We start from the raw sequence: 12373 nt of genomic DNA, 5'->3' as shown, positions 1-12373 counted from the left end.
TGTACCTGTTAATTGAGGCAACTGTGGCAAAACAAGAACTGGAAAAACAAGTAACAGGTGGCAGAAAACATTGGAAATATATAATTTGGGCTATATGTTTGCAAATTAGGCATGTTAGAGGTGAATTTATTGTTGTTCATATTTTGATTTACAAATAAAGTGAATATACCACTTGATGCCTTTTTGTATGTTCTTTACAAATATAATAATTGCTTATTTTGCTAGTTCAAGTTTAAGCACTTTTTGACCTTACTTAACCTACCAAATTTTGGCAGTAAAAACCTTCATTATTTTGTCAAAAATGACCAAAAACACGTACCTTAATTGAAAATTTGGCATCAAAGAAGAAGAAATACAGCATAATATTGTAAAATTTATTAATCCAACTTAATTGTGGAAAATAAGTGCTCATAGATTATACAACATGTAAAAAATGGATTAATAATGAAACAGTAAGTTTGAGACCAATGTTTTAAGCTTTCTTATACCCAAAAACTATTTGAGTATACTTTGGTCATTTTCAAGAGCTCAAAAACTTGTTCTTGAAGCACTTATTATGTTTGTAAAAAATAAAAAAGGGCATCAAGGAGTATGTTCACTTTATTTGTAAATCAAACATATGAACAACAAAAAAATTACCAATTATTAGTATAGCTGCACAATTTTCCCCTGGGTATGTAGGCTTAGTGGAAGGTCACTTAAACCTGATCATGTCCCTACTGTTTTTACTTGGTTGAAAAAAAAATCCAAAGAAAGTTCCTATTGAAAAGGAAAGAGATCAAAAGTGAGATTGAATTTGTCATAGCTTGGAGGTTTGTCCCTTCAGTCTGTTTAAAGAAAACAGATTCATAATTGAAGCTTTGTTCATTTCAATCTTAGGGATAATCTACATTTGTTACACTTAATTAAATGGTTGTAAAGGGATACTTTTATTTATTTGTCTTGTTTGTTTTCTACATAATTTTTTAATCTTTAAATTAATATACATTTCTTACAAATTAATTAGTCATATCATAGTTCCACTTGCAAGTTTTGACCTACTTTGTAACCCTGGTCTCAAAATTGCATATAAATTTATTGAAGCTAGGAAACATAGAACTCCTCTCTGTTTAAAAGAAAATGGATGGACATAGGTAGGTTTTAATACACTAAAGTCCTAGGGCCATGGAAATTAAAAAAAAAACAATGAAGATTAACTTTAAAATTCTGGACATGACATAAATATAACATTCACAAAATTTTACTTTTGTGCTCAGTTGCCAACCTGAGCAATTGCCCTAAATTTTTAACCTTGCAAAACATTCACCAGCCAATTCTTATGACCTACACTGTTGTCTGTACATCAAAAATTCATTGAAAAGGAAGGGCCACCTTACTGACATTTCTTCCTTTGTACTTATATTTAATGGGTTTAAAAGAAAGCTCCTATGGCTAAGTCAGAAGCCTAGTAAAGGACCAGGTAATCCTTTAGACAGGAAGTGCAATAGGAAGCTAGGGGCCAGTCATCCTATGCTTTTGCATGTCCTTCCTGCTTACTGACCCCAGATTTCTCTAGGTAACCTGTTAAGTTTGGGCCAATTCTGGCTGAACTTACAGAGTTACATCACTGACCTTTGTCCCAAACCAAATAAACTGCTAATGCCAGAAATTAAACCTGTGCCCTTTGGATAAAGGATTCTCAACCTAGAGTGCCAGCCACTTAGGAAGGAACACAAATGTCACCAGAGAACAAAAATTATTTGGAAAAAAGAAAATATTGAAAAAAAAAAAAAAATAACTCAAGTCATAGTTGCTCATTGCTGTCCCACAAACAATATGTATTTCATTAAGACAAATAAATTTTTAAACAGGTATCAACAAAACTCCATCAGGGATTGTATTTACTTAAGGTACAATCAGCAATATTAATGCTTAGTTTTGTGATATTCTGGTTTTGAAATAATAAAAAAAGAGAAATTATATGTTCTACTTGTTTTCCACAAGCCCATTTGAGAAAAATCATTTGTAACAACAATATACCCATGGTTGGCTCAGAATCTCTCTAAAATTCTTTAAACAGAAGGAATTTAAAAAAAATTATACTCATCAGCAAGAAAAATATTAACATAACTCTCTAAACTTGGCACTTTTTAAGACAATTTTTAGCAAAGCAAATGCAAAACTTTAATGGTGTCCTATGTCATCTAAAAAAAAAACATTAAAATGTGTCAAATGAATTTTGATGTAAGATGCCTCAAATACTTTCAGTTGAATCTGTGAAATGAAGGGCCAGGTATTCCTTTACATTTTATACAATATATAAAAAGAAAAACAGTTCAAATTTTTTCACAAAAGAAGAAGCTTGATGTAAAAAAATAAATGTATTTTTAACAGAAAGCAACTGACATCAATGAAATCAAATAAAACAAAAATTCATGGAGAATAAATAATATAAGCCATATATTTAACCTATAATGAGGTGGCATAAAAGATTATTTCTAGAATTAGAAAAAAACAGTGTTATGGCTTAAAGTTCTGCTCAATCAACAGGAGTTGTCTAAGGCCAGAATAATTAAGAACTAAGGCCAGAGAAAAAGAAACTGATAACCAAAAAATAAGGCACCCAAAAATTTCAGGACCCTTTAGAGGGAAAAGAAGTAGAAGTAGGTACTTCAAAATACCTTCCTGGGACATACTTTAGCCTGTAGACACATCCCTGAAAGTTTCATTTTCCTAGCCTAACCTCTTTCAAAGATAGCCAAAAGTAGCTAAAGTAAAATTTTACCCCTACTGTATCTTAAAAATCCAGCTTAAATAGCAATCTCAACAAATATAGACTATATAAAAGGCTATAGGTATTGGCCTAATCATTCTAAATTTTTTCCAACTAATAATTATAGGATGGTTTAGAAACTAGGCCTGTTTGATATAATAACATTTGACTAACTCACCAATGTGATAGCTGCCTCCCTAAGAATCAACCTTTTTAATAACAAAAAAACTTTTCTTCTGACTCCTTATGAAGCTTAGCCTATGCAAGACAGGCCTAGAACACCAAAAACCCTTTAGATACTAAGGAATATGGATAATATTACTTACAGGTCACTGAAAAGCTAAGATTATTTCTATTATTTACAGTTTCCTTGTCTTTTCTCTAGACTTAACGATTTCACATGTTTATCCATTTAAAAAAATATATAGCATTGACGTCACAATCCTCAAATAATCTTTTTATTTGGGGGTTATAAAGTGCTAGCCCACGGACAAGTAATCCTGAGCGTTTGTGGGGATAATCCGACTAACCTCTGACGTCATATGTGTCTCAAAAAACGCTTGGATTAATCAGATTAGTAACCGGACAAGTAAACAAACGCACCCCAATATACACCTGTCAAATACAAAAATAAAACAAACACATAATTATGTACCCACATGCATCTTTATTAGAGTTCATATTTTACTGGCGATTTTGGTCTTTATTCGAATATTTTAGGATGAATAGAAGATGATGTACTTATGAAGAGCTCTAGACTAAGAGGATTGAGAAGACTAGCCATTATAAAAATTCAACGAAATATTGAGGTAGACATCGACCGTCTAATAAATAGATATAGCGGGAGTGGATATAGAAAATTAGACTTTTTCTTATAAAATTGTGAATTCTGTTTTTTAAGCGAAATATATCGAACTTTAAAACGCGGAAAAATACGCTACGCTGTTACGAAAAGTATAATTTTTTGACTAAATTTTGCGGATTTCGTCAAAACTGACAGCGTTTATTAAAACACTATTTTTAAAAAGAAACAATGATTATTAGTTAATGCTTTGTTGCCTATACTTAAAACCCCTGTTTTAAATGTCCTCTATGCATTTCTATCACTTTCTTCTGTTTTTCTCGTTACATTCTTTAAAGAACTAGTATTTAATGTTTAGTATATCTTTTACGAATATACAATTTGTATCTTTATCCTCATTTCCTACTCTTCATTACTATCATAGCTACTAAGTGATTCCAAAAAGTTAGGCGATATGCTAAATGAGTTGACCTATACAAATTGTCGCAAAGAGTGCCTGACACCAAAAGATGGTTGAAGACCAATTTGTTTTTTTGAAAATCTTAACTCACTCGTTATAGTGGTTAGAAGTGCAAAGGCAAAAAATTATACCGAAAATATTAAATATATTTTTTTTCATAGATGGTTAACAGCCTTATATTTCTTTCTATGACGGGATGGTTTTTATAACTTATATTTTTTTGTATCAACATTTTTATAACATTTGAATTTCAACAAAATTTATTAGAACTTAGACCCTCACCATATTTTAGATTAAATTAATGACTTTTCCCCTACCTACCTAAGACGTATAATCGTCGATGTTCCCTTTAAATTGCGGGTATTTCTTTGTTTGCAAGTTTACCCAAGCAACCTATTATGCCCCCCCTAAAGAAAATCTTGTATCTACCCCTGCATCCAAATCAATTGGACCCAATACGAACAAATCAAATACAAATCAATACAACAAAACCTAGATCAAAGCCATATCCATGAACAAGGCGGGTTAAGGATTTTACTCCCCCCCATCACACATAAAATTTTTGTCTAGCTCATAAAAACAGAGAAAAAAAGTATAAAACTTATTTTTGAAGCGTTTTTAGAACTTTTTTTTATTGAGCACGCTCTTTGTTTCGTTTGGATATAGCTACTTGCGTCTCTTATTCCTGGTGCAAACTTTCGGAGAACTCAGAAGAAACGTGTTCCTGGCAATTCAGAGCAGCATAGAAAAATATAGTAAGAAAAAGGAACACCAAAGGATATTAAGATAAAAAATCGTGCTTGCCACCTATTGAGTGTTAAATGCTTTATTAATTTTGTTTATGTAATGATGCCTCTCCTTGTTGTGTAGTGCTTCTGCTCTATGAAATTTATGATAATCATAAGGCCATAAACACTTGCTACGACGCAAATGGCACATAATTACCATATAACACAGACCTTATAGGAAATCATCGCCAGTGTTCCTTTTTCTTATTATATTTTTGAAACTGGGTTGGGCGGGTCTTATTTTTGAAACTACGGGGCGTTTTTCTATAGCTTCCATCTGCCAACAGTAGTTTAAGGCGCATACTTAATAACACCCTTTCAAGTAAGGTTGACTGTCCTTTCGTATTTCTGATATCTTCTGCCTCCATAAGCCAAAGATGGCAAACCTGGCTTACGGGAAGCGGCTTTTTCTTTAAAAAAGTCAAATCTGGCAAAATGAGCTGGTCAACTTTTCTTGAAAAATCCATTATAAATTTAGAGCTTTATTTACTAAACCATTTTGCTTTCCTGTTTGTATGTAGTTTTAAAAACTATAGTTTGTTTTATATTGCCGCTTCATCAATTATGCTAAGTGGCTTGCACTTCCACACTTCCACAAACTACATAACATAAGATTTTTTAACATTATTAAGATTTTAAAAACATATGGGAAGAAATTTTTTTTATAATATATTTTAGGGAAGATTCTGAAGAAAACAAATTGAATCAGTATTTTTTATTCTAACTTCAGCAGCCATGAAAAATTTTGCTCTGTTGGCTGTTTTCCATAATGAAGAAAAGCAGAAGCTGAAAACCGGATTAGCCTAAATACTATTGGCAACAGTGTCAGAATTTTAAAACATTTTAAATCTCAACAGGGTGTTTTCCGGATTAGCTTAATACAATGGATGCAATGAAAGAAGGATGGTTCAGTGAATTCAGCAGTCTCTGGGACGGACAGTCTCTTTCGCTAGAAGTAAAACAAGTGATACATAAAGAAAAGAGCAGATATCAAGATATTTTAGTCTTAGACACGTAAGATAGCCTAGTTTGTTTGCAGGCTAATTCATCGCAAGAGTAATAAATATCATGGAAAATTATTAAGCTGATATGTTAATAATAAACATAAAAAAGTAGTATGTATTTTTAGGGTACCATTACATTCCTTATTTTATACTCAAATATTAGCCTATGGCTGCTTTCCTGTCAATGACTCCCATCCCCTTGATGTCCCAGATATAGTCCTAGGAACCTGACCTTTGATGAGCTTTAAAAATATATCTAATTTCACCTGAAATAAAACATAAAGGCAATGGCTACCAGCCCCTATTTTAATCATGGAATTTTCTTTGCCAAAATCTAATTTAGGTAGCCTAGGCTATTAGGCTAACTGAGAATTAGGGTTATTGAAAAAGAAACACTATAAAGTTCTAAAAAAAAGTTTTAAAAACTCTTATTTTTATCATTCCTGAATTTACTTCACTTTTCATTAAACCCTACCCCCTTAATATGTAAATTTACTGCCCCAAATTATGAATTGGCCATGTATCACTTGTATTTCAACTTAATATCCAGAAATTATATCAATGTTGACAAAATCAAGACAAAGAAAAACACATCAGAAGTATTTAATTGGAGCTAGTCTATAATTTTGCAAATTAGGGGAGGGGGGAGGCTAGGGGTAAATTAAAGCTGCTTTAGGAATTAAATAAGTATGTTTTTTAAGATATATTAAAGTTGTTTTTAGAATTAAATTTTTCCTTTTGATAGTCCTAGTTATGGATTGATCTCCTAAATTAAACACATATTGCTTTATCATAGTACTAAAAAATGTATTAATTTACAGCCCTTTTCCCAGAGGCTGTGGGATTCATGTCATCCCTGTTGAAATTGAGATACAAAGTAAACAGGAAATACACTAACCCTAAATCTAATACCATTTGAAATTTTATGACCTAGCCTATCCTTTAGTTATAACCATGCTGCAATTCAGGGACTAATAATGTAATTCTAGTCTCATTTTATGACTAAAAGGTGTATTGTGTGAGTCATTGTAGTATGTGCCTGTATAGAACCAACTGATTGAGATAGTAGTGACTTGGATAAATTTTAATTACACCTGCAGGAGCAAATAGAAAGGATCCCCCTATGTAAACATATGTAAATTTTATTAGGGAATTTCAATGCCCACATTGGTAGAAATTGGGATAGATGGTATCCTAGCTTAAGTAAATTTGGTGTAGGAAAAGAAAATAGTAATGGTTAGAGACTGCTACAATTTGTAGGTATAACAATATAGTTATAACCAATACAGTATTTGGTTGTAAAACAGCCCATAAGGTAACATGATTACCATATGATGGTAAGACAGCTAACCTGATTGATTATGTTATTTCAGCCCAAAGACTGGCAGGACTAATACAAAGTACTGGGGTCTATTGTAGTGCTGTCATTGATGTTAAGAGTAAAGATCACCATCTAGCATTGTATAGGATTAATCTAAAGCTGAAGTTTAGGATGGGTAGACTTCAGGATGAAAATTTGAGAGAAACTTTCCACAAACAGTTGAATTCTGAACTAAAGAGTTTAAAATTTGACAGTGTAGAAGATGAATAGAATAATTTTAGGGAAATAGTATATGAAGTTGCTGATTGTGTCTCTGGAAAGAAAGTTAGAAACACAGTAAGGGGTATTAGTAAAAATGCATTACATTTGATAGGGAGGAGGGGGGGCCTTTGCAAGAACTATTCAAGTGACAGATTATATGAAAATAAGAGGAATGTAAAGAAATTGGTGAAAGCATCAAAATATGAATTAATAAGTTATAAAGTGGAGGCCATGGATAAAATTGTTGAAGATCTAAAAGATACAGCTAGTTGGCATAATGGTGAAGTATTGCACCAGTATGTTAATAAATTGAGAGGTAAGAGTCAATCTGGAGTTGTCCCAGTTAGAGATAGAAATGGAGTCACAATTAGTGATAGGGAAAGAGCTAAAGATAGATGGACAGAATGTTTGAAAACATGCTAAACCATTTCCTTAAGTCACAGCTTGGAGCAATATAAGGGTTTTCCATCCTTGTGATGCTCCAGTGATGAAAAAAATTTGTTTGGTGTAGATTGTGGCTGTTGATCTAGGCTCTTGTGGAGGACTCTGCAGCTTCCCAATTGTAAAGGAACTCCTGGCAGAGCCATTCCTTATCAAGGTGGGACTTGAACATGTCAGTTGAAGTTGCAGAAACTGTTTCCTCAGACAGTTGATTCCACAGATTGATGACTCTTTGGCTGAAGAAATGACTTCTATATCTACTTGTGGAATGCTGCATGGAGAGCTTCATTGAATGTCCTCTAGTACGAGAATGCAAGGGCTTTGCAAAGAAACTGAGAAGGGTGTTTTAGAAAGGATTTTCTTGGTTAAAATCATATCACCCCTTTTGTTCAGTATTTCAGTGTTGGCATCTTCAAACAACATAGTCTTTCTGCATATGGAAATTTATTCATGCAGGTAACCATCTTAGTGGCATGATGCTGGACATCCTCAAGCAACTTCTTATCTTTTTTGAAAAAAGGAGCTGCCAATGACATTCCAACCTCCAGACATGGTTGTACAAGTGCCTTATATAACTTCATAAAAACTCTTGGGTGTTGGCTGGAGATGGTTCTTTTTATGATATCAAGGGATTTATTTGCAGAAGATGAAACAGACTTAGCATGGCTGCTAAACTTTAATTGGTGATCAACAATAACCCCAAGATCTCTTTCATTGGAAACAGCAGAAAGGAAGTTGTCTTGAAGGAAATACTTATGATGCTTTTTGTGTTTGCCAAAATGGATGACATGGCATTTGTCAATATTAAAAGTAAGGAGCCACTTGTTAACCCATCTTCCTAGACTCTCAAGATCTGTTTGAATTGATTGATGGTCAGAGGGATGGTCAGATCATCAGGCAGGTGTAGGACTTATGATGTCCCCTGCAACATACCAAACAATGCTGAAATGGACTCCAATAAACAAAAGGATCTTGTTTGCACAATTTGCTACAACACACACTAAGCTTTCTGTCATTGTATGCTACACTCCTACCAATGAGGCGGATGATGATGTCAAAGATAGCTTCTATGAAACCTTGCAAGCTGTCACCAAAGACATCCCCAAACATGATGTTCTATGTGTTGTTGGTGATCTGAATGCCAAAGTAGGAGCCGATCGCAAGTACTGTCTGGAAGTCCTAGGACTGCATGGACTTGGCCAGATTAACGAAAATGGTGCATTACTAGTAGACTTTGCGCTAAGTAATGACCTTGTCGTTGGTGGGACACTCTTTGAGCATAAAAATGTGCACAAGTACACATGGAAATCTCCAGACGGTTCAACGCGAAACCAGATCAACCATTTCCTGATCGCCAGAAGGTGGCGTACAAGCCTGTTAGACGTGCGTGGGTATAGAGGAGCAGACGCCCAGTCGGATCACATGCTCATGATCGCCCACTTACAGATCAAACTACGAGCCCAAAAAAAGACACAGCAAGATCTGAAGAAACTGTACAACATGGACAAGCTACAGGATAAAAAAATCCACAGAGATTTCTGTATCTCTGTATGGAACAAATTTGATGCCTTGCCTGTTGAGGCAAATGACTCAGAAAGTGTCAAAGAGAAATGGGAGAAAATAAAAAGTGCATACACGACGATTGCCGCAGAAAAGCTAGGTTTCTGAAAGAAACCAAAGGAAAGGTGGATCTCTGACATAACATGGAAACTGATTGACAAACAAAAGGCACTCAAGCAAGCCATGCTCATAGATACTACAAGGTGTTCAGAGCTGGCAACAAAACAATTATACAAAGAAAAAGATAAAGAGGTAAAAAAGAGTGCAAGAAAGGACAAGAGACAGTTCCTTGAAAAGAAAGCAGCTTTAGCTGAAGAAGCTGCTAGGAAGGGTGATTCCAAGACTGTCTACCGATTGACAAATGAGATGGTAGGAAAACAAAGTAGCCGAATCACCCTTGTCAGGGACGAAAATGGATCAGTTATATCTGATCCAAAAACAAAAAATGGGAAGATGGGCTTCCCATTTCGAAAAACTTCTGAACAGACCGAGAACTTGCGACCAAGCTAACGTACCTGATATCCCTTTTATGTATCTAGACATCAATACAGATCCTCTGAGTGCTGAGGAGATCATGCATGCAGCAAAGAAGTTAAAAAATGGACGAGCCCTGGGTATTGATGGCCTTTCAGCAGAAATGCTGAAGTACTCAATTAGTACCTGCATATCCATTTGGCTTTCTCTCTTCACCAAAATATGGACCTTAGTGAAGGTCCCAAGAGATTGGAGCAGAGGCATTATAGTCAAACTCTTCAAAAAGGGAGACTTGATGAACTGCCATAACTGGAGAGGCATCAATCTTCTCCCTGTCTCATCCAAACTATTAGCCTTCATCATTTTGCAGCATCTGCGGAAAGCACTAGACACAACTCTACGAGAAGAGCAGCATGGTTTCAGAATTGGGAGATCCCGTTCTGATCTAATATTTGTACTGAGAATGCTTGTCGAAGAATCAAAAGAACGGAACAAGAAGCTCTACCTCCTATTCATTGACTTTGAAAAGGCATTTGACTCAGTTGACAGAGATTGCTTGTGGAGAGTTTTGAAATACTACGGAATTCCCGAGAAAATAGTAGATATGATTATAGCGCTTTATGAAGGATCGGAATGTTGCATAAAGACCGAAAACAGTACAACCAGATTTTTCAAGATCATGTCTGGTGTTTGTCAAGGATGTGTACTTTCCCCCATGCTCTTTATAATTATAATGGATTATGCCCTGAGATTCGCATCGGGCTACGGGGTAAAAGTAAGCAACAAACAACTGTTCAATCTGGACTTCGCGGACGATGTTGTCCTTCTCGAAGAGTCTAAAGAACGGTTGCAGCAGCTGCTTGACACTATTACCGAGAATGCAGAGAATGTCGGGCTAAAGATAAACATTGACAAATTGAAGAGCATGGCCATCACAACCTCGCCACTTGTTCTCCATTGCAAAAACAAAGATCTAGAACAAGTCCAGGAGTTCAAGTACCTGGGTAGCTGGATTGATTGTGATGGAGAGATCTCGACCGAGATTAAACGTAGAATTGGACAAGCTACAGGTGCCTTCAATAGATTGAAGCCTATTTGGAGAAGTAATAAATATTCAATGCGACTGAAGCTTCAACTCTTCAATAGCAATGTACTCTCAATTCTCCTTTACGCAAGTGAATGTTGGAAAATAAACACCCAGCTTGAAAAAAGAATCCTTGCATTTGAAAATATGAGCCTCAGAAGAATTTTGAATACAAGTTGGCAACAAAAAATTACAAATGCAGAAATACGCAGAAAAACAGGTCAACCTCCAGTCATTGAGTTGCTGAAAAGAAGGCGGTGGACATACCTGGGACACGTTCTTCGTATGGAAGAGAGCCGCCTTCCTCAAACAACCTATGAATGGAAGCCAGACGGTAGAAGAAAGAGAGGCGGCCCCAAAAATACATTGAGACGAACACATGACCGAGATCTGAGGACGGCCGGCACCTCACTAATACCTGAATGGGAAGACGTCATCGCTGCAGCACCAATGGGAGACGCATGGAGAGGCTTTGTCGACGCCCTATGCGCCACTGATGGCTCTGGAGGAACTAAGGTCTAAGGTCTAATAAATGGTAATAAGATTTGAAAGAAGGGTGGGTAGATTGTTGACATAGAAGTTGAAAAGTGATGGTCCAAGAATAGTGCCCTGGGGTATGCCACTTAATAGTTGTGGGAGAAGAAAAATGAGGAGTTCCTTGTGAATAAAAAACTGACAGTCTGTGATCTGTGAGAGAGAAAGCCCATAATCACCTGTACAACATCTTCATTGACACCTGCAGCCTTCAATCTGATTATGAGGAATTCATGACAAACCTTATCAAATGCGTTGGACAGATCAAGAAGAATCATGACAACAGGAAGATCCTTATCAACAATGTCAAGCAATGAGTTTAGTGTCAACAGATCTACCAGATCTGAATCCATGTTGTGATGTAGAGAGAATGTTATTAATTTCAAGATGTTCAATCATTTTGAAGAGATAACCAGAGCAGCATGCACAGGGGGTAACTGAGAGCTTTTCGACACTCTTTAAGAAGACATGGATGAATACCGTCTGGTCCCTTTGACTTATTTTCATCAAGCTTCCCAAGGCTATTGAAAACCATTACTTCACTTACTGACAGATTAGGCATGGGAAAAGCACTTCATATGATGGAGGATCTGGTGAGGAGGTACCTGAGTTTTGGGTAAAGGCATAAGCAAATTGAGCATTTAGAAGGTCAGCCTTATCTATTGCAGATGAGTGTAGTACACCTTGGACAACAAGGTCAGGAATAGTGTGATGATTTGGGTTTTTAGTAGAGACATGTCTCCAGAAAGATTTTGGATTTGACTTGATGTCAGAAGCTAATTTTTCCTTGTAAGCAGATTTCAGTTTTTTGGCAGAATCTGTTACACGATTCTGTGCTGCTTTGTAGATTGACTGGGTCTCCTGGTTCCTCTTCTTCATATACTATCTCTAA

At 35.5% G+C, this 12373-nt stretch overlaps 1 protein-coding gene across 1 annotated transcript in view; it reads left to right on the top strand.

Annotated features, from left to right (window-relative positions):
* Nucleotides 1–5611: 5611 nt before the first annotated feature.
* LOC136026230 (spermidine synthase-like) overlaps nucleotides 5612–12373 on the top strand; it is a 44472-nt gene continuing 37710 nt past the window's right edge. Inside the window, exon 1 of the mRNA XM_065702570.1 lies at nucleotides 5612–5816. Coding sequence (XP_065558642.1) covers nucleotides 5686–5816 — 131 coding nt within the window. The 5' untranslated portion in view covers nucleotides 5612–5685. The remainder of the gene's footprint in view (nucleotides 5817–12373) is intronic.

This window comes from Artemia franciscana, chromosome 4 (assembly GCF_032884065.1).
Source record: "Artemia franciscana chromosome 4, ASM3288406v1, whole genome shotgun sequence".
Lineage (NCBI taxonomy): Eukaryota > Metazoa > Arthropoda > Branchiopoda > Anostraca > Artemiidae > Artemia > Artemia franciscana.
The sequence above is the reverse complement of the archived record's forward strand: the minus strand, read 5'-3'. Positions and strand labels throughout refer to the sequence as shown.